At 43.5% G+C, this 23,302-nt stretch overlaps 1 protein-coding gene across 7 annotated transcripts in view; it reads left to right on the top strand.

Moving 5' to 3' along the window:
* The first annotated feature begins 567 nt into the window (after positions 1–567).
* The window catches only part of prrc2b (proline-rich coiled-coil 2B), a 41,796-nt gene continuing 19,061 nt past the window's right edge, over positions 568–23,302 (top strand). For 2 of the 7 annotated variants that reach the window (XM_061747974.1, XM_061747972.1), the window contains exons 1-15: positions 568–761; positions 7,383–7,561; positions 8,254–8,431; positions 8,517–8,619; positions 12,403–12,466; positions 12,564–12,707; positions 15,724–16,055; positions 16,130–16,254; positions 16,328–16,491; positions 19,406–19,493; positions 19,651–19,789; positions 20,335–20,671; positions 20,746–20,930; positions 22,797–22,998; positions 23,076–23,277. In XM_061747974.1, the coding sequence (XP_061603958.1) occupies positions 7,447–7,561; positions 8,254–8,431; positions 8,517–8,619; positions 12,403–12,466; positions 12,564–12,707; positions 15,724–16,055; positions 16,130–16,254; positions 16,328–16,491; positions 19,406–19,493; positions 19,651–19,789; positions 20,335–20,671; positions 20,746–20,930; positions 22,797–22,998; positions 23,076–23,277 (2,378 nt within the window). In that variant the 5' untranslated portion in view covers positions 568–761; positions 7,383–7,446. Of the gene's footprint in view, positions 762–7,382; positions 7,562–8,253; positions 8,432–8,516; positions 8,674–12,402; positions 12,470–12,543; positions 12,708–12,747; positions 14,287–15,723; positions 16,056–16,129; positions 16,255–16,327; positions 16,492–19,405; positions 19,494–19,650; positions 19,790–20,334; positions 20,672–20,745; positions 20,931–22,796; positions 22,999–23,075; positions 23,278–23,302 lie in introns of those variants that run through there. The other 5 variants (XM_061747973.1, XM_061747975.1, XM_061747976.1 and 2 more) reach the window with 5 other exon arrangements.

Raw genomic sequence — 23,302 nt, 5'->3', positions numbered from 1 at the left:
GCTTCTCCTCACTAGGGTCGCAGGCGTGCTGGAGCCTATCCCAGCTATCATCGGGCAGGAGGCGGGGTACACCCTGAACTGATTACCAGCCAATCGAAGGGCACATGCAAACAAACAACCATTTGCACTCACATTCACACTTACAGGCAATTTAGAGTCGTCAATTAACCTACCATGCATGTTTTTGGGATGTGGGAGGAAACCGGAGTGCCCGGAGAAAACCCACGCAGGCACGGGGAGAACATGCAAACTCCACACAGGACTGACCGGGGATTGAACCCGGGTCCTCAGAACTGTGAGGCGGACGCTCTAACCAGTCGCTCACCGTAAATGAATTTATTTATACTAAATTTTAATTTTAATAATAATAGTTAGGAAATGTCCAGTGTGATTTCCTTTGTTTTCGTGTCTCTTTTTTTTTCCCTTTTTTGTTAATTTTTCGATCCGTGTGTTTTTCCTCTTTTTTTCGTCCAGTCTGTTTTTTTCGGATCGACGTAACGCCTGGCGCATGACGTCTCCTGCTGACGTCAGACGCACATAGCGTAGCCTGTCTGCGCATCCACCCTCCCTCCCCACTGGCTAACTGGCTGGCTCCTTCCTTCCTTCATTCGCAGGCCGGGTACGATCCCAGCAACGTCTCCAACGAGTGAATCCTAGGAAAACTCGGGCTTCACAATCCCCATCCATCCTTCCAGTAGACGATATTTGGCGGACATTAAACCCCTGCCTCTGGACACAAGGCTCACACCGACGACCAAACCGTAAGTTGTGGGTCGTGAGCGACGCTTCGCCGGCCCGTCTTCCCCTCCGCTTCAGTTTTATTGCCGCTTTGTTCTTTTTGGGCAGCAGCCATTTTTAATCGTCTTGTCCTTAAGGTTTGCTTGTGTGCCAGTCGACCCCACTCGAGAAATGTTCCCCACTTGGGAACGACTCGCTCTGGGACTCCAAACGTACAGCTCCCCGGGAATGTCGTCGTGTTTTTGTTGTCAACTGAACACAGTGCTGAATGTCCCCGGCCTGTGTTTTTACGGCTTGTATTCGAAACTATAAATCCAAGGGGATAGTCGTTTCCCCCACTGTTGATTTCCTCCCAACAATCCCCGTAAATAACCGCAGTTCGTTGACTTAATTGCACCATCTTATCGTGCCTTCTGTTTTTAATGGTGACAGTCCAAATGTGTGACTTGTAACCTTTCGAGTGCTTGCATGTTTACATAGCCATTTTCTATTAGCCGCCAGGTTAGCATCGGCTGTTAGCTTCATAGCTCCTCGGCCTCAGATGGCGCCTGTTTTGTCACCACAAACATCGCAAGTGAACATTTGGCTGTGTTTTGAATCAGATGTCGGCGCGCAATTATCCTGCCAAAAAGTTTTTGTTTTTATTTTTTTATTTTTTTGTGTGATGGCTTGGCGTCACGCTTCGTTTCCTTTGCGCTGGCTAGTCTGTTTGGCAAACAACCTTGTTGTGCGGCCTTCTAATTCAGCTGGTCTTTAAACACAAGGGCCTCCATTTTATTTAACAAGCTGCTCTTTTAATTGTTCACGCTATCTGACCGGGTTTAGGTTAGAAATGAAGCCCTAAACGTCAATATATGACTGGAGTAAGCTGTCATCACGTTAGTGTCAGTCTGACGTCATAATGCTATCACATGCGAAGACGTTTAAAAGGAGTTAATAAACGCTCAAATTTGAGGCCTTTTTTTCTGTAATAAGCGGATTATAGTGAATTAATTGTCACGCCCAAATGTTTGTAACTTGAAATACAGTGAATCTCTGTTTATGGTCCAGACAACACCCATGAGAGGCAAGATTCCACAACATATCGGTATACAAAAAAATTTTCAATAGCATTTCCCATTCCGTTTGAAATGCATTTTGACTTATTAAACACACGAAAGCACACTTTTTAAAGTACTGCTCAGCATCTGTTCTCACTCTTGCTGGCACCGTTCTCCAAATAAGTGGCAAAGTGTAATTGGTGTTTATATTTGTCTCTGCAAACTGATACATATAACAAAACACAGCCTTCGTGTGTAGAGTTTGAATGTTCTCCCCGTGCTTGTGTGGGTTTTCTTCGGGTACTGTCTCTGCTTCCTCCCACAAGGTTCATTGAAGATTTAAAATCATCCTTAAGTGTGAATGTGTGTATGTGCCAACCAGTTCAGGGTGTACCTCACATCTCGCTTAAAGTCAGCTCGGATAGGCTCAAACTCACCCGTAATCCTGATGAGGATAACTGCTGTACAGGATGGATGGATAAATATATAATTTTGTCTAATGAAAGTCCACTAGCTAAATGCTGACAAAATAGGAAATGTCATAGACGAGATAACGAAAATTAGCATCGATATTTTGGGAATTATAAACCTTCAAATAACTGCTACTTTAACATACACAAAGCAGCAACACATATAAACAGAGCATTCAACAATACTCACAGACATACGGTATATTCTCTCTGCTCTGTGGGAACAATGACTATCATTGGAGCTCAGTTGGGGACCGCCTCTGCCTCTTCTTCTTGCTTATGTATTACGCAGCATCTCGTCCGGTAGACCTCAGTACTGCCCGCCATGTTGCGTATGGCAGGGTCTGACGTTAAGCCTTTTTGATTGGTGGCGCTAAATTGTGGTGGCCCGGTCAGAACCTGTACTGTCCCGTATATTCATGTATTAACACATTGTTTTAGTGATCATTTTGTTTTTAGCGTCTTTATACTGTATTATTTAAGCACCTTTAAGAAAATGTTTGTACAATTGCATTCATGGCGATGACGCTGTACTAACCTCACTAAAATCAAGGCATTGCAATTGCGCACATTAATAATAATGCTGAAAAGAATAAAACAATTTCAAAATTCTTAAAATATTTACTTTCCACTGACATTCCAACAATGCTTATCTTGTCTTATTGTCGTGCATACTATGTATAATTAGGGTTGCTCCGATCATGGTTTTATGTTGCCGAGTGGGAGGGGATGCTACACTAGGGCTGGGCCATTATGGAATAAATCAAGATTATTTTGATTGATAGTGAAATCATGATTAATAAACACAATTATTCATTTATTTCAAAACATTGTATTTATTCATCTACCAAAGCTCAACTTTAGTTATAACGTAAAAGAACAAACACAAAATATTAGTAACAAGTAAAATAATTAAAATAATAGAAATATAAACAATGTCACTTTGGGAAAATGGCATGGGCTTAAGAGGCCAGAGGATTTTGAAAGTGCTTCTTTAGAAATAACAGTTTATCATCGTTTTTATGTTAAGTGATTCATTCAAGAGCAAGCTTTTTAAATTGGGGTAATTTTACCTTACTTTCTGTGAACACAATAAATACTTTCCCCATGAATAAAATAAGAAACGGTGGAAAATGCAGTTTTTGATAAACAAATGTAATTGATAAACCTCAATTATAGTTCCTTATGCGGTGCGGTCCCGCTTCGGGTTCAAACTCAGGCGACCACTGTACCCCAGGTTGAGAGTGAGTGCACAAACGGCTGGGCTATCAGACCAGTGTGCTGGGTTAGCGGCCTGAATCGCTACTGTCCAAACTGCTGTCAACACTCTCCAAACTTATCATTATTAGGCTACACAAACGACACAGTCTTTATCCAAAATGAGCTGACCGCACCTCCTATATAAAAAAAGAAACCACACGCACACGTTTTGAATGGGGCCTGCATGAGGGGTTTAGATTGCTATCAAACCTCGCAGCAAACCCTGAAGTGCTCCCCGTATTGGTCACGTGGTACAGCCGGGCAGCGCGGCTTCGGATGTCATCACTTCTGGGTCCGCCCCTAAATGAAGCAAGCCTCGATATGCGCTTTGCGGAAACGCCCCCTCCATTACTCGACACGCCTCGAAGACACTGCACATCTCGTAACATCACTAGGAACAACCCAAGTAGTCCATATATACGAAGAAAGTCGAAAAAATAAGATCATAAATTAAGTTGTGTGTAAAAATGTGAAATGACACGGAAAAAGTATTGAACACATGAATAAAGGGAGGTGCAAAAAGGCAGAGAAATCCAAAACAACACCTAAAATCTATCAATAATCAAACCGCAATCCAGCCCCTTGACAGTGCAAATGAATATCTGGTTCAGTCCTAATTGATGGCTGACAAAAAGGTCTCAAGGTGTGAATCAAGACACATGATTGGTACGAGCAGAGAGACCATCAAGACCATCGTGACGTAATTGTTGCAAAACATAACGATGGCATTGGTTACAGGCGCACATCTAAGCTTCTGAATGTTCCAGTGAGCACGGTTGGAGCCATAATACGTAAGTGGAAAGCCAATCATACCACCATAAATTTGCCTCAATCAGGTGCTCCTCGCAAGATTTCTGATAGGGGTATGCCAAGAATAATCAGAAGAGTTGTCCAACAGCCAAGGACCACCTGTGGAGAGCTTCAAAAAGACCTGGAATTAGCAGGTACTGTTGTCACAAGGAAAACAGTGAGTAATGCACTCCGCAGCCATGCCCTGTATGCACGCTCATCACGCAAGACCGCATTGCTAGGGGAAAAAAAGCATGTCAAAGCTCGTTTAAAGTTTGCTGAACAACATTTGGACAAGCCAGTTCAATACTGGGAAAATATAGTCCAGTCTGAGGAGAGCAAAATTGAACTATTTGGATACCATAATGCACACCACATTTGGAGAAGGATTTGCACTGCATGTCACCCTAAAAACACGATACCAATGAAGTTCGGCGGTGGGAACGTGATGGTGCGGGGGCTGCTTTTCAGAAAATCATCCTGGTAAACTTCACATTGTTGAATGGAGGATTAATGAGCAAATGTACAGAGACATTCGTGACAAAAATTTGCTGCCATCTACAAGAATGATGAAAATGCAACGAGGGTGGACATTTCAGCAGGATAATGATCCACAACATACTACCAAGGAAACTCAATTGGTTTCAAAGAAGAAAAAAATAAAGCTGCTAGAATGGCCGAGCCAATCACCTGATTTGCATCCAATTGATAATCTATGGAAAGAACTGAAACTCAAGGTCCACAAAAGAAGCCCACGGAACCTTGAAGATTTGAAGACTCCTTCTGTGGAATGGGCCAAAATCACACCAGAGCAATGCATGGGACTAGTTTCTACATACAGGAGAACCTGCCATTGCAAAAGAAAAAAATAATAAGGCTTTTGTAGAAAGTAAATACCAGTTGGTGAGTTCAATACTTTTTCCCTGTGTCATTTCACATTATTACACACACCTTAATATCCGAGTTTATTTGTTCTACTTTCTTTATGTATGGGGTTGTTCCCAACATCTGGTGAAATCTTCAGGTCAATAGCACCTTTGAAAATATATTTAATGAGAAAAATACTTATTTCAGCCGTTGTAAGTGGACTGCGAGGACTCGAGAAGCAGCATTAGTTTGCTGAGTTACAGCCCAAAGAAATTGCTGAGATGTGCCTACCTTTACCATATTGTCTGCATGTTTACAATCTGTGGTGCACATTTCGCCGCCGGCCCTGGTGTCGACGGCTGACTTGAAATAAGGTACGTAACGTGACATTGCATTTAATATTTACAACTCCTGCGGGAACACTACTTTGCGATCGCTGTGATCACGAAAGTAGCTTCACTACTGAGAAGCTATTTGATGTTGAAATAGTGACTCTACGGAAAAATGTAACCTCATTCACTGCCAGCCGTTTCCTGAACAGGGAACCCCAGGACCGCGGTGAATGGGATCTTGTGTGGTTGTCATTGTCCTTGAAACCAGTCCCTACTTCTGCTCGAAGCACAACCAGTGCAGTTCAGAAATATAACTATTACTCTAAAAATACATTGTTGAAATTGCTGATGTGGAGGGGGGTGGGGGGGAAAGCTTTCAATTACTTTTTTGTTTGCACTGCTTACTGGAATGGGAGTCGAACGTCTGCTGGATGCATAAGCTGTACGTTTTAAAAAATAAGATTTCTAGAGAATACTTTGATGTGTTTTGGGCCATTCCTCATTGCAGTTATCCAGAGGCTTCCCAATCAGACCAACTGCACAAGACCCTCCCCCGCCCATCCCTGTTAAAAAGCGGCTATTGCTGTAGCCTTTTATTTTGAAGGGTATGCCCCGGAACTCAGCATTTTGGCACGAAAAGTAACTTCACATGGCACCGGTGATTGTCTATTTTATTTTTTTTTCATGGATGGAAACAAATGCTATAAAACGCTGATTCCTTTCCTTATGCACCAATGAGGCACAAGGTTAGTGTTTGTGATACTGTGAGACAATGTTGATGTGAATTTTGTCCCAATTCATAGAGATGTAAAGTTGCTATGGTGGAGTTTTGGCCCAATGTTAAGCTTTTTTTTTTTTTTTTTTTTTTTTTTTTTTGGGTCATCGGCGCTTATGTTGGTTTGAAGACTAAAATAAACGCTGAAAACCATAGCATAGACTTATTTTATTGTTTCACTCACCCAACTGACTGAGAGTTGACTTGACTGAAGCGCCGCGCGGTGTAGGCTGAGGCTCAGAGCGCGTCAGACGCTGCACATTGGGGAAAATCTTATTCCAAGTGATGCACTGAGGCGACTGGTCATTTATTTTAACAAAGTTAAGACACACTTTTGTTCGCAGCCGGTGGGCACAAGCACGTAATCGTGCGCATTCTTCTTCGTTGGTTTACGGCGCTTCTTCGTTGCTTTTTTCCCACTTCTTTGCGGCTGGAGGACTAGGCATCGAAACTGGGAACCAAAATTTTTACATTTGAACGGTTCCGGGGAGAACCGGAATGATAGTCCCAGTTCCAATCGGTTCTCTATTCTTGATGCCCTACCCTAGCTACATGATAACTTGAAATAATCTTAGGCCGATACCCGGTATACTAGTGTGCACCTCAGCCTATTGTTTTGTCACAATATAGCAAACTACATTTGGGTTGTCCCCCCACTTGAGTACTTTTATTGGTAAAACAATCATGGATTTGCTTTTCTGTAAAATGTACGTTTCGGTATTTATACGTTGTCCTTAATTGAATGTGCAAGATGCCAGCAGTGTCCTAATACTTTTGTCCATCTTAAGCATGTGCATCTTCATCACTTGTTAACATCTTTTTACACTTGTATCACAGTTGAGAATGTTTAAATTATTTTGTGATGTTGTATTATTTCCCATGGAGAAAACCTGAGCAAATCAGAGGTCCTTTTTTTCCCACCATTAAGTCTTATTTGTAAATGCAATTAAACATTTTTCAAATGTATTTCATCAACCATATCTCTGAATTTGTATGTGCTTACTAAATCTAATGAAATGTTGATTTAGTAATTTGGCATTCTGGCAAAAATGTTCCTGGTGTTTTTTTTTTTTTTTTTTTTAAATATTTCCACTCTTGTTCTTTTGTGTAGAATAAGAAAAGCACTGGGAAGAGGCGCAAAGACAAATTTCCATACTCGATGACATTACATCGCAATGTCCGATCGTTTGGGGCAAATAACCAAGTCCAAGGATGGGAAAAGCAAGTACTCCTCACTCAGCCTGTTTGACAAGTACAAGGGAAAATCAATAGAAGCTCAGAAAAACTCAGGTACCTTTGGTGATAGGTATTGATAACTCACATTTTAGGCTGTATTCACACTTGTGAGCATCATTTGGGTCACCATGGCATTCACACCAACATTTTTAACACCAATGAAAACTCAAAAGTAAAAAGCAGCTATTTCCAAATTTTGGCAGAAAAAAAAGGCAAAAGGAGCAAAAGTTGCCCAGTTAAAAAAATATCGACATTCAACAAGCATGGCTCCCGCTTAAAATTTTAAATTTTATCCAAGACTTAAGAGTAATTATGATTTTCAAAAAGTTGAAATTTGGTATTTTAATAGGCATCTTCAATTTTTTTATCTGTAATGGAAACCCGTTGTTTTTTCAGAGCTCAAATGTATATCTGTCTAAAGCAACAGGTTGACAGTTTAATTGAAACAAAAAAAAAACAGATATGTAATACATATCTAAAGCAAAAGGTCACTTTAAAAAGCTTATTTTGCTGTCTAACAAGCATTCATCACCATTTTTAATTTTTCTAAAACAAAATTTAAAAAAGAAAAAACTACATTTGGAGATACCTGCTTCTTGACAGCCAGTATCACTTTGTTAAATCCAAAAAACAATGGATACCTGTTTTTAATTTGTATCCAAACACAAAGATTTTAAGTGTGAACAGCCTTTAGCTACGTGTCTTGCTCTTGTACCTTAACTGCATTGACACATTCCACCTGCCAGCAGTTCCACGACATGGCTTGCAGAGTCTTGGCAAAGTGGCCGCAGCCCGGCGCATGCCCCCACCTGCTCACCTACCGAGCTTGAAGTCTGAAAACAAAGGAAACGATCCCAACGTGATTATTGTCCCGAAAGACGGTACAGGATGGGCAAACAAGCCGGAACAACCCGATCAAAAGAGGTACGAGGGGGATCGTTCCTAATGACCCCGGGTGTCTTCTCTCCGAGTCGTCTGACGTTGCTTGTTCGTTTTCTTGTCTTTGTAGTTCTGTTGCATCAATACCTCAGCTGCCGGAGTCGCAGCTGCAGCTGGCTTCACAGAAGTCTGTCTCCAATCTTCAGAAGCCACCGCCAGTAGCCAACCAGGAGGTGCGTGTTAACCCAACACAGTGATTGTCAAAGTGTGCTACACTCCCTCCAAAGGTGCGCAAAAGAATCACTGCCTAAGTACAACTCAGTTGTATTCATCTTTTAACTTCAATACGTTTGCATTTAATCTTGAACTTTTTTAAAAAATATTTAGGTACAATAAAAAAAGTTGCGCTTTGTTAAAGCCATAATTAACGTTTTTCCTTTGATTACTTTGTATGTATATCCTAGATGTTTTTCATACACAATTACTGTATTTACAATCCCCTCCAGAAGTATTGGAATGGCAAGGTCAATTCCTTTCTTCTTGTTCTATACGGAAGACATTTGGGTTTCAGATCAAACGATGAATATGAGACGACAGTTCAGATTTCCAGCTTTTATTTCATGGTATTTACATCTAGATGTGTTAAACAACTCAGGACAGAGCACCTTTTGTTTGAAGCCACCCCAAGTGAGCAAAGGTATTGGAACAAACATTAAATTTACTTAAAGTGAATAACAGTTAACATTTTGTGGTATAACCCTTACTTGCAATAACTGCATCCAGCCTGCGACCCATTGACTTCACTAGACTGTTGCATTCTTCATTTGAAATGCTTTTCCAGGCCTTTACTGCAGCCTCTTTCAGTTCTTGTTTGTTTCTGGGGGTTTCTCGCTTCACTCTCTTTTTCAGCAGGTAAAATGCATGTTCTATTGGGTTCAGGTCTGGTGATTGACTTGGCCACTCTAAGACCTTCCAGTTTTTCCCCCGATAAAGTCCTTGTTGTGTCCACAGTAGGGTTGGGCATCGAGAAATGAGAAAAGATTGGAACCAGGACTAATGTTCCGGAGAATTTGGTTCCCAGTTTCGATGCCTATAATCCTCCCACCACGAAGAAGTGGCGAAAACCAACGAAGAACGCGCAGAAGAACAGCGGCGGCGAACAAAAGTGTCTTAACTTTGCTAAAATAAATGACCAGTCGCCTCAGTGCAACACTTGGAGTAAGATTCTATTGTGCAAAGGAGGCTTTCATGATTTGTAACGTCTGGCGCGGTCCAGGCCTGCACCGCACGCAGCTTCAATGAAGTCCACTGTCAGTCAATTGGGTGAGTGAAACAATGTCTATGGCAACATTGAGACAGCTAACAAGGTAAACGGTTGCTTGCACTTTTGCATTGATGATTTTTAGCGTTTATTTTAGTCTTCAAACCAACGTAAGTGCCGATGACAAAAATAAAAAGCTGAACATTGGGCTAAAACTTCACCGTAGCAACTTTACAGCACTATGAATTGGGATGAAATTCACAAACGTCTCACAGTATCACAAACACTAAAGGCTTCTTTATACTCGCGCGGACAGCGACCGCACTGACGTTGCTGCGGCTGTCCCTCGCGTAGTTTGCCTTTATACTCGAGCGCAACCCACGCGCGCTGTTTTGAAAGTGTGCTGCAGTTCTCCAAGTCGGGGGTGTCGCTACGGCTGGTATTGGATAGGAAACCACAGGGTGGCGTTTCCGCTGCATTTTTTTGGCCATTTCCCGTATCCGTTTTTATTTTCCTTTCAGTAACAAGGAACAAAGCAACAACAATGGCGACCGCGACAGAACAAATGGACCTAGAGGACCAGATGATACGTTTATTTATGCTGCAAAATCGATCGAGAAGGCGGCGACGGAGATGGTATGTAGAGGCGGCACGCTGCGTAAGTCATCACAGCATGTGACTAAAACGGACCAATCACGAGAGATGATCTGCGCGGCGTTCGACGTGCAGCAACTATTTTTGACGGGTGCGCGGCAAGCTACGCAGAGGTGCTGCGCGGGGCAATTTGTCAGTCACGTGATGCAATGCGGGCGTTGCCGGCCGTGCAACCGCGGGAGTATAAAGGGGCCTTAACCGTGTGCCTCATCTCTGGGTAGGGAACGGATTCAGCGTTTTATAGCATTTGGTTCCAGCCGTTAAAAAAAGAAAGGGTTAGGGTTAGGGTTACTTATTGCGCAAAAATGCTGAGTTCCGGTGCGTACCCTTCAAAATAAAAGGCTACAAGCTTAAAACAGGAAGTCAAGTACTTGCACATATAAACCATATGACCTGATGAAACGGTCCCAAATAACAATTTTAACAATCCTATATTTAACTTTTAGCTGAAACATTAATTAATGAATAGTAAGTCAATTGGGTTAGTGCCACACACATTGCCTTTTAGTTCATAGGTTTGATATTGATACTGGTTATAAAGAACCTTGAGTCAAATGTTCATTGTAGCCTACTCTGCAGGCTGCTAAGAAAATGGATGTTCATAATTTGGACACCCTTTATTTAAACCATGCAAACGTTTTTGATCCAGCACCCTACCCTAAAAGAATCGGAACAGAGAATCGTTTCGAACCGGAATCGAAATAAGGAACCGGAATCGGAACTGGAATCACTCAAATTCAAACGATGCTCAACTCGAGTCGACGGTGTGTTTTGAGCCATTGTCTTGTTGCATGATGTAGCTTCTCCCGATTAGTTTGGATGATTTTTCTGTAAATTGCCAGACAAAATGGTTTAGTAGATTTAGAAATTCATTCTGCTACTACTATCAGGAGTTACATCATCAATAAAGACTACTGAGCAGGCTCAGTAGTCTTTATTGATGATGTAACTCCTGATTCCAGAAGCAGCCTTGAAGCCCAAGCCATGACAGTACTGCCACTATACTTCACAGATGAGCATGTGTGTTTTGGATCATTAGCAAATCCTTTCTTTCTCCATACTTTGGCCTTTCCATTACTTTGGTAGAGGTTCATCTTGGTCTCATCAGTCCATAAAACTTTGTTCCAAAACCTTTGTGGCTCATCTCTGTACTTTGCAAAATCCAATCTGGCCTTCCGATTCTTTTTGCTAATGAGTGGCTTTCATCTTGTGGTATGGCCTGTATTTTTCTTCTCTCAAAGTCTTCTTCGAACAGTGGATTGTGATACCTTCATCCCTGCCCTGTGGAGGTTGGCAGTGATTTCACTGACTGTTGTCTTTGGATGTTTCTTCACAGCTCTCACGTTTCTTTCATCATTCTGTTGATACCCTTGGCCGACCTGTTCGACGTCTGTCTGCCCAGTACACTAGTAGTTTCTTTATTTTTCAGGACATTCCAAATTGTTGTATTGGTTATGCCCAATGTTTGTGCAATAGCTCTGATCGGTTTTCCCTCTTCTCTCATCTACAAAATGGTTTGCTTTTCTCCCATTGACAGCTCTCTGGTCTTCATGTTTGGTTAACAGCAAATGCAGTTTTCACAGGCGAAACCCAAAAACAAGCACTATCTAATGTTTTAAGCAATCAATCTAAAAGGCAACACCTGAGCAACTAGAAACACCCATCAGCCAAATGTTCCAATACCTTTGCTCACTTAAAAAGTGGGTGAGTTCAAACAAAAGGTGCTCTATCCTGAATTGTTTAACACATCTGGATGTAAATACCATGAAATAAAAGCTGTAATTCTGAACCTTTGGCTCATATTCATCTCATGATCTGAAATATCTTCAGTATACAACAAAAACAAAGGAATTGACCTTGCTGTTCCAATACTTTTGGAGGGGCCTCTATAACTTAACTGCTACGTAACTGGGTTAGTGATGGTCTACGTACGTTCCGACTTGCATACAAATTGGGGTTACATCGCCACCGTAAGAGGCGAACTCCGTCATTATCCAAGGACCCCAACTATAACCTTTGCAGTGGGAAAACGACAAAAGTGGTCGTCATACGTCTCAAATATCCCTGCTCGAGGTAACTGTTTTTTTAATCCATTCCGTAGAACACAAACACAGGTGGACCAAAGCAATGGGCCCAGCTAAATGGAAAGGCAGTCGAGCAAGATGGTGAGTCAGCTCACACTTTCCCTGGAAATATACTCTTGTATACGGAGAGCCTTTTTGTGTGGGTGTGGATGTGGGTGTGGGTGTGGCAACCCTACAGGTTCAAGGGCCTTAAACCGACTTCAGCCCTTCTCTCACGAGGAATTTCCCACGCTGAAGGCCGCTGGAGAACAGGACAAAGCTGGCAAGGAAAGAAGCGGCTACGATCCGTCGTATGGGCCCGGACCAAGCCTCCGCCCGCAGAGTATGTCTCACCCTTGCGAAAACCATCAGGAGCGAATGAACATTTGTATCTCCGTGTCTTGTTGAGTGTTGTCTACAAATATCAAAATGTATCCCACTGTGGTTCATCTTGATTTATCTTTAAATTGTTTGATTTTTATTTTTTGCATGGTATGTGGTATGTTTATAACAGTATTTGATATCTCAAAATGGGCGGGGATGTTATCCTGCCCCAAGTGGAGGAGTTAAAGTATCTTGGGGTCTTGTTCACGAGTGAGGGAAGAATGGAACGGGAGATCAACAGGCTGATCGGTGCAGCGTCTGCAGTGATGCGGACTTTGTATCGGTCCGTTGTGATAAAAAAGAAGCTAAGCCAAAAAGCAAAGCGCTCAATGTACCCGTCAATTTATGTTCCTACACTCACCTATGGTCACGAGCTGTGGGTCGTTACCGAAAGAACGAGATCCCGGATACAAGCGGCCAAAATGAGTTTCCGCCCCAGGGTATCCGGGCTCTCCCTTAGAGATGAGATGAGTGTGAGAAGCTCTGTAATCCGGGAGGATCTCAGAGTAGAGCCGCTGCTCATCCACATCGAGTGGAACCAGAGGAGGTGGCAGGGACATCTGATTCTGAAGACTCCCTGGTGAGGTGTTCCGGGCACGTCCCACCAGGAGGAGACCCCGGGGACGACCCAGGACACGCAGGAGAGACTACGTCTTTCGGCTGCCTCGGGATCCCCCGGAAGAGCTGGATGAAGTGGCTGGGGAGAGGGAAGTCTGGGCGTCCCTGCTAAAGCTACTGCCCCCGTTACCCGACCTCGGATAAGCGGTAGAAAATGGATGGATGGAATTGTAAATCACCGTATTTTCACGACCATAAGGCGCACTTAAGTCTTAAATTTACTCCAAAATGGACGGGCGCCTTATGATGCGGCGCGCCTTATGTGTGCACAGAGTTCCAAAATCTGTAAATGTGACTTTGATGAGCGCTCCGCTTGACTGACTGGGAGCATTTCCAGCCGACGCGCTGCTTATATAGAGGAAAGGCGGACGTGACTGAGGACAGCATGCGGACGTTAAAGGGGAAAGGGTGCGCGTGAAAGAGGACACTAAAGGCACGCCCCCAGTATGTATATATCGCCGGTATGTGCATTGTGCAAAACATCGGTTTGGCTAAGGACCCCCGAAAATGGCACCTACAAAGAGACACGTTTACGAAGCACAGTTTAAACTGCAAGCTATCAGTTACGCGGAGGAACATGGGAATCGAGCAGCCGCAAGAGAATTCAAGATCAACGAATCCATGGTTCAAGTGGAGGAAGCAAGAAAACGAGCTTTGCCAAGTCAAGAAGACGAAGCGCCGGGCGAGTTACGCCACCATATGTGAATGGATGCCTGGATAAGATATCTGCTTTGACTGTTGTCCGAGCTTTCGCAAAAGCCGGCATCATTTCTGAACAGCCCCCCGGCAACGAGACTGGTTCCGACAATGACGAGAGGAAACCCAGCATGTTTGATGGAGAACTTGCCCGGCTGTTCATTTCGGATTTAGAAGATGAGGACTTTGATGGATTTGTGGATGAGGATTGCTCAAAAAATAACGTGAGTACATTAAATACTTCAATAAAGTACAACCGAAGTCAGTTTTGCTCCCGCTGCCTTTTTAAAGCATAGGCTAGCCTGCATGCTAGCGTATGTTTTAGGGTGCATGCAGGCTACCGTATGTTTTACCATGCCTGCGCCCAATAATATGGTGCGTCTTATGTATGTGTTAAATACAGAAATAGACCCCAGTAACTGAGACTGCACTTTATAATACGATATGCCTTATGGTCGTGAAAATACGGTAACTGTTTTAAGAAGTTAATGGCGAGAGGGAAGAAGCTGTTGGAATGTCTGCTAGTTTTGGTTTGCATTGTTCGATAGTGCATACCTGAGGGAAGGAGCTGGAAGAGGTGGTGACCAGGGTGTGGAGGGTCCGAGAGGATTTTGCATGCTCTTGTTTTTTATTCAGTGTCCTAGGATGAAGTGCAGTCCCATGTTGACTGCGTCATCCACAGACCCGTTTGCTTGTTCGGCAAACTGCAGGGGGTGCAGCAGGGGACCTGTGATGCTCTCGAGGTGGTCCAGCACGATGCGTTCAAAGGACTTCATGACCACAGATGTCAGGGCGACAGGCCTGTAGTCATTCAGACTGGAGATTGCAGGTATCTTGGGGACTGGGATGATGGTGGAGCATTTGAAACAGGATGGTACTTCACACAGTTCCAGATATCTATTGAAGATCACTGTGAAGACTGGAGTGAGCTTGGAGACTTGGAGGCAAGATGAGGACAAAGTCTGGGGCCGCCGCTTTGTTGATCTTTTGTTGTTGTGTCTCACATCCTGTTCGTGGATGGTCAACGCAGAAGGGGGAGTCAGAGGTGTGATGGTGGTCGATGGTGTGGCTGAGTGAGTGTGAAAGTGTCCTTTTCAAATCTGCAGTAGGTGTTCAAGACGTCAGCTAGTCATTTATTGTTCTCTGCTTGGAGGGGTGGTCACCTGTAGTTGGTTAGCGATTGTAATCCACGCCAGTGACTGAGTCATTAGCAGTAAACTGTTTTTCCATCTTTTCTGTGTAATTTCTCTTTGCGATGTTATTTTGTCAGCTGGTTTCTAGTGTGATTGTACAGGGCTCTGTTCCCACTTCGATAAGCGTTCTCTTTAGCCTGGAAAAGTTGCTGAAGTTTGGCAGTGAACCACGGCTTATTGTTATTGAACCTGCAAAATCTCTTTGTTGGTACACACAAATCTTCACAGAAACTGATACAGGATGTGACACAGTCCGTATATTCATATAGGCTGCCAGTTGAAGTTTCACAGATGCGTCAATCTGGGCAGTCAGTAAAGACCCTTTACATGACCTGCCAAAGCTGGCATTTTTCTGGCGCTGTACTGAATGCATGAGAAAGTGTCATGTGAGATGTTTTGTGGTAGTCTACACCCACGCATTTAGTTTGTTCATTGCTCTCTCTGAATTGTATCTCTGTCCACGTCAAGATGTGACCAGCTGGAGGGAGGGAGGCGGCAGGAACCTCCAGCCCTCATCCCTGACCCTCGGCCTGCCAGCAGCGGACCCCGAGGGCAAGCTCACTGCACTAGGGGAGACTGGCACCCCTCCCCCCATGTCCCACCCCTCTTCCGTCACCAGCACTGCCTCATCTAGCGTCGTCGTGACAGCGGCGGTAGTTGCCCAGCCGCCGAGTGTGGACACTAAGGAGCCCTCCCTGCGTCCCGCTCAGCCTCTCCGCAGAACAGCGGTCCCATCAGCCCTGCAGCATCAGCTCCACCACACTTCCAATGCAGTCTACCATGACATGTTGCCGGCTTTTGTAAGTACCAACAACATTTCTTATCAAGAGGTGATGGTTTGTGCTTTGAAAACACATCATCCTGGTGTCGACAGATGTGCTCCAAAGAGACCCGTGAAACTTCAGGTACAGACCACATCACCGCTACTGTAGCAGCACCAGCCCGATTTGACAGCAAACCTACTTTTAGACAGACTTACTCTAAACCTGAACTTGTCAAGTAAGTATGTCTGCTGTGTGACAGCTTGTGCATCTATTAATCTGTCGTTAATGTGTCTTTTTATACCCACTAGTGGTGACATTCGAAGAGAGAACCGATTTGTACGTGCGCCGCCTCGACTGTCATCCCAGCCCATCCGTCGGCCCGGCGACCGATCACAACGACCTGCCATCATTAACCCTGAGGATCTGAAGGATCTGGATGACCTGGACAATGACTGTGAGGATGGATGGGCTGGTTAGTACTGCATTAATCTCCCTTAAATTGCTTCGTCCTCCCCAAACTCTCAGGTCATTATTGTTGGTCCCAATTGAGAAATCTGTCTCTGTTGAGCAAATATAAAAGCAGAAAAACCGATATAGAATCCAGTGGTGACTTGAGATATGAGTTTTTCTTTTTAATTTGATCACACTCATAACTCATGTCATCTCTCCCCATTGAAATGAATGGAAATGCCTTTAATCCGTTCTAGCCTCTCCCCCCCAAAATGTTTGTTTTTAATAAGGAAAATCATTCTATAATATTGTATTTTATAAAAGCATAGCGTGTTAACATAATTAAATACTATGTAAAGCATGTGTCAAACTCATGGCCCATGGGCAAAATGTGGCCCGCTGTGTCATTTTATGTGGCCCGTGGGGTCTTGAAAGGTATTAAAATAAGTCATTTGAGCAGTTTACACGTGCATCAACATTTCCCATAATACAACCCCAATTCCAATGAAGTTGCGACGTTGTGTTAAACATGAATAAAACAGAATACAATGATTTGCAAATCATGCTCAACCTATATTTAATATATTAACCTATACCTATATTATTTAATTGAATGCACTACAAAGACAATACATTTAATGTTCAAACTGATAAACTTGGTTTTAGCAAATAATCACTAACATAGAATTTTATGGCTGCAACACGTTCCAAAAAAGCTGGGACAGGGTCATGTTTAACATGGTGTTACATCACCTTTTCTATTAACATTCAATAAAGGTTTGGGAACTGAGGACACTAATTGTTGAAGCTTTGTAGGTGGAATTCTTTCCCATTCTTGCTTGATGTACAGCTTCAGCTGTTCAACATTCTGGGGTCTCCGTTGTCGTATTTTACGCTTCATAATGCGCCACACATTTTCAATGGGAGAGAGGTCTGGACTGCTGGCAGGCCAGTCTAGTACCCGCACTCTTTTACTACGAAGCCACACTGTTGTAACACGTGCAGAATGTGGTTTGGCGTTGTCTTGCTGAAATAAGCAGGGGCGTCCATGAAAAAGACATTACTTGGATGGCTGCATATGTTTCTCCAAAACCTGTATGTACCTTTCAGCATTAATGGTGCCTTCACAGATGTGTAAGTTACCCATGCCATTGGCACTAACACAGCCCCATACCATCACAGATGCTGGGTTTTGAAGTTTGCGTCCATAACAGTCTGGATGTTCTTTTCCTCTTTGGCCCAGAGGACACGATGTCCACAATTTCCAAAAAACAATTTGAAATGTGGACTCGTCGTACCACAGAACACATTTACACTTAGCATCAGTCCATCTTAGATGAGCTCGGGCCCAGAGAAGCCGGCGGCGTTTCCGGGTGTTGTTGATAAATGGCTTTTGCTTTGCATAGTAGAGTTTCAAGTTGCACTTACGGATGTAGCGCTGTACTCTATTTACTGACAGTAGTCTTCTGAAGGGTTCCTGAGCCCATGTGGTGATATCCTTTACACATTGGTGTCGGTTTTTGATGTAGTGCCGCCTGAGGGATCGAAGGTCGCGGGCATTCAATGTTGGTTTTCGGCCTTGCCGCTTACATGCAGTGATTTCTCCAGATTCTCTGAACCTTTTGATGATATTATGGACCGTAGATGATGAAATACCTAAATTCATTGCAACTGTACGTTGAGGAACATTGTCCTTAAACTGTTCGACTATTTTCTCACCCACTTGTTCACAAAGAGGTGGGGGGGGGAGGGTGGGTTGTCACCAGATGCTCAGGAGAGGACGTTTTGGGATGCCAATTTAAGGAGCGTTTGAGGTATGTTCACGTACTAATAATGTCTCAAAAGCAGCCATTAACAAAACTTCACGAAGCTAGCCAGCTAGTACTAGCACCAATGTACCGTGTACCATGCCGCATTCTGTCGAGTCATGCGCTGACGTTTCTGTGAACATTGGTTTGTGCGCATGAATAATGTTGACAACGGCAAACAAGGGAGATGTCAAGGTGCACTGTTGGTGGGATTTCTTTCATATTGAACTACAACGCAGATTAGGTATGACGTACAACATTCAATATTGTTATAAACTCAGGAATGACCTGTTTGGTCAGATAAAGGCAGGTTCGTATTCACAAACACATCCCAAAAGAACCGTGCCAAGTTCGTTTGGAAGTGGACCGAGACCGCTTGTGTGTATTCACACCTGCACAAAAGGTCCGGGCCAAAGGGGGAACCGAATTCTGGTTCGTTTAAAGGGGACCAAATGTGGAAGGTGTGAATACAGCCTTAGAGGATGAAGAATATATGCATGTGAGTATTATGTCTACATTTGTTGTTCCACCATTTGTGTTAAAATATCCGTTGCTTAAAGGGATTGTAAAACCCCTTGTTCACTATTAGCTGACCTGTTGCTTAAGGCCTTTTCACACGCAGCATGCCTTCAATGAACCCATTCATTGTGTATGTGCTGTGAGGACGGAATCCCGCATCACAGCACGGTGGGCGTTTGAACTGACACATCCTCGAATTGAAAGAAGTTCAATTCGAGAGCGATGTCGCGGTGACGTCAGAAAGAACAACCCATAGTAGAGGGGCTGAAGAGTGATTTCAGAGCCCTAACAGCAATAGACCTGGTTGGCTATGGGTAAGCACTATCGTTCTTGCACGGTGCCCTGTGGCGCACACCAAGAAGACCAAGTCCAGTGTGTCAAGGACTTTAGTGTGAAGTGAGTTAAATTGAGTTTACTGCCACCATACAGCACTCGTATCTCAAGGCACCGCTGTATGTCGTGGGGGGCTTCGGCCATGCATTTCTCAGTTTCATTCTACACTTCCATCACTAAATTCCCATCCATAAAAAAATGTACAATATAAATACATTTCCTAAATTTTTACACTATCTCAGCTTCTCTGTTGCTGACGTGTCATTGTTATTTCAGGTCTCCATGAAGAAGTTGATTACAGTGAGAAGCTCAAGTTCAGTGATGATGAGGACGAGCACTCAGCCAGTGATAAAAACAAGATCTGGTGAGAACCTGCTCAGTCTTCCTTTTCCCCTCAGTTAACCTCATCTCACTACTTATATAACTAATATAATTAACTCGGGATGTAAAATAGCTGCCTGTATTTCCACCATATTACAATTTTATGCTTACTGACAAGACTGGATTTTTTGATTTTCTAGGCCTGAGTGGGAAAGGGAGAATCGACGCGACTGCCCGTCATCCCTCAGCTCGGGTGAGTGCCCTGAAGAGAGTTATTCTTACCACCACCAGGAGCCTCCGAGGAAGACCAGCAGCAGATACCTCTCTGCAGACACCCAAGTAACTACACACCATGCACCTGTTTTTCACACTTCAGTCCCTCTTGGGGTTACTTTTTTGAGATGAAGTTATTATATTCTTAGTTTTGTTGAGCACTTTATTGCTAACCAGTACTCATATCTCTTTGGTGGACAATTAAGATTATGGAAACGAAGCAGTATTATTTCCTGTTTTGCTGTTGGGGGGGACAAAGTTGACCCACCAAGTGTGTAAAGTCTCTTAATGCTGACTGTAAAAGCCGACATTATTGTTTTCCTTTGTGTGTGTGTGTGTGTGTGTGTGTGTGTGTGTGTGGACACTCACTTCTCCCACCCTGTCGTCGTGTTTTATACACTGAGGACGATGTCTTCAAACATGAATTATGTAATTGCGGAATGCCTTGTCACTGTGTGACAGTCACAGCAGTATCCCACTTTTGCTGTGGGGTATTGTTTAAAACGTGGCTAAATATATTATTTTTGGCTCCACTGAAATTCTCTGGGATTTGTATGTGAAATGGGGTTTGTAGAAGGCTTTGCTTATGAATACCCCTGTTCTGCCTTCAGTCAGTGAAAAACCACAGCGAGCCGGCGATTGACCCAGAAGACCACCAGCGGCAGTCTCAGCCCCCAGCAAGGGCAAAGTTTGCGTCGCCCGAGCTTTCTGAGGCCGTCGAGAGGGCCCGCAGGCGTCGCGAGGAGGAAGAGCGGCGTGCACGTGAGGAACGACTGGCGGCCTGTGCAGAGAAACTCAAAAAGCTGGATGAGAAATTCGGGAAGACTGACAGGCAAGCCTTAAGGACAGAGGAGGGCCTCAAAGATGGAGAGTGCAAAGAAGCACCCTTGTCTCCCAACAGAGATCATATTAAAGCGCACCATGACAACTGCCAGTATAATGCAAAAGGTAGCAAAGTCAAGACGGGTCACAGACAGATATTTGGTGTAAAATATGAAAACCATGTGATTATTGTTCTCCAGATGAGTGCTCCTCAGACAACTCCCCGAGCCCGAGTTTCCGTGAGGAGCTCAGTTTCCCCGCCTATCGCAGCAGTGAAGATGATGCCCAGGATCCCTCCTCCCCCTCTGGGGATTACGGCGGACGCCAACCTTCAAAGCCTGTTCCACCCCGCTTTCAAAAACAACCCCAACAGCACCAGCAGCAGGTAAGTTCGACCTTGATGTCCATAAAAGGGAACCCTGATTGTAATGACAAATACTTCTTAAAATTCAACCACTGACCTCTACTTTTGAAATGCAGGGTTACATATTCATAAATTATTCTTTTAAGTTATAAAAATAGTTTTTCTTTGTGGCCACCTTTTTGCATGCCGCAAAGCATTCTGGGATTGATGATATATAACGATTGCTCTTTGCCGCTGTACATTGCTGCCCTCTCTAATAGTTAAATGTTTAAACTTGTATTGTAAACTGCCATCCATTGCAATGACTTTTATAAAAATAAAAATAAAAACATTGCTGCCTTCTGCCGAGCTAAAGGCTGCCGCACACCTAGCGACAGCGTGCAGCTCAATGCACAGACGCTTTCCCTCACATGGAAAATACATTTCCAGATGTTAATCGTGCTGCCGTGCTGACTCAGGTCATATAAATAGTATATAAATCATGAGATACTGTTTTACATCAACACTTAACTATATTCATAATCTATAATGTGACTGTGGATGATAAAACTTGTGTACCCAGTGCACGTTCAAATGAATGATCTCAGCGAGACTAACAGTCTTGCTTTTATTCTCGCCCAAGTCCTCTTTAGAAACCCACTTTTCTTAACTATTAATCTATTGTTTTATGGTTGAATAAATGTGATCAAGTAATAAGGGTACAGTGTTCACCACTGTATCCACTCAGAGCTGTGCGTGTCCGATTTGCGATGTAGCTGTACAATGAATGGCAAGCTGACGTACACTCGCCAATCACAGACTACAACTGCTCAGTTAAACGTGACATCGTCTTTGATGGAGATAGTAATGGTATCTCAGAGGATGTTTATTTTATGATGACTCCAGTGAACACAGTCAATAGCAAAATTGAAAGGAGCTCTTTATAATACAGCATGCTCTCTTTCTCAGTCGGCTTTACCAATCAGCAGCCAAGACCCTAGCCCAAAATGACCAACTCGAGCTTCTTCATACCAAGTCATCTCCATTTTCATTACTGGTTAATTCCTCCCTCTTCTCATTCTTGGATTACGCGCTGGCTCGAACTGAAAAGGCTGAACAGAGTTAATCGCTGCCGCAGCTGCTACTGTAGCTACTGCTTAAAACACTGGTGAAACTGGGCATTACCCCTTTTGACGTCACTACCCAGCGACGCAAACAACAATGCCGCTCAATGTTGAAATAACGTTTCTTAAAAATATGTCAACCTGTATTTTGTTATTTACATTAAAAGTAATATAAACCAAATGTCATTACAATTGTTTTTTTGTTTGTTTTAACTCCTATTTAATATGACATAGGAAACCCGTTCACAACATGCACATTGAATTAATCAGTAAATCTGTAATTCCATGTTCCAGGAACATTTTGTTAGGTATGTTCAGTTCCCCATGGTTCCCAAACTAATCTAAAACACTGGACACCGAGCAGGGTCTCCTTTTGGCCCATATAGATTATCCCGGAACTAATTGACTAACGGTCCAAGCAATCACTGGTCCTCTAAAAGTTCTAATTCTGGTGTAATGTTGCCAATGTGGGCATATGTGACTGTACATGTTTCAATGTTGCTGTTGTGGTTCGCAACAGAGTCAACATTACGTACCCAGCGACTAATCATGGCACAGCATTACTTAGAGGGATGGCCGTTGAAGAAATATAGCCGTGACTGAATGAAATACCTTTTTCTTTTTCTTTTTTTTTTTTTAAGAACAAACAAAAAAAACAAAAAAAAATGTACTGGCGTATTTCACTTGAAAATGTAAAGTTAGGTGAATTTTCTTCTTTTTTTCTTTTTTTTTTTTCCCCCCCCCCCCCCCTCCCCACATAGATAATTTGTTGTCGATTTTGCAGGAGCAGGTCTACAAGATGCAGCATTGGCAGCAGCCTGGCCATCAAGCCTCATCTGGCTCGAACCACACACAACGAGGCTACTATCCACCGCATGTCCTAGGGTTTGATCCCCGCTGGATGATGATGCCGCCTTTCATGGACCCACGCGTCAGCCAAGGACGATCTCCCGTCGACTACTATCCTGGTCCTGTCCACTCTTCTGGTGGGTACTGACTCTTGAAAATTATCGCATTCCATGTTTTCTCTCTGTGTTTCTCAAACAATATTTTTTTTCCACAGGAATGATGAAACCCCTGATGCACCAAGACCGCCTGAACAGTCCCAGTTCTGATGAAGGTCACCCCAACCTGCACCAGGAGCGAAGGCCCCCTTCCACTGAGCCATATCCTGTCTGGAGCCAAGATGGCTACCCCATGCGCAGCTTCACTCCACCCTACCAGAGGCAGCATGAAAACCAGGACAACAGTCAGCTGGATGACAGGTCTGTTTCTATTAATGGTTTCCAT

Source organism: Phyllopteryx taeniolatus, chromosome 15 (genome assembly GCF_024500385.1).
Source record: "Phyllopteryx taeniolatus isolate TA_2022b chromosome 15, UOR_Ptae_1.2, whole genome shotgun sequence".
NCBI classification, from domain to species: domain Eukaryota; kingdom Metazoa; phylum Chordata; class Actinopteri; order Syngnathiformes; family Syngnathidae; genus Phyllopteryx; species Phyllopteryx taeniolatus.
Note: the sequence above shows the minus strand (reverse complement) of the source record. Positions and strands in the feature narration are given on the sequence as shown.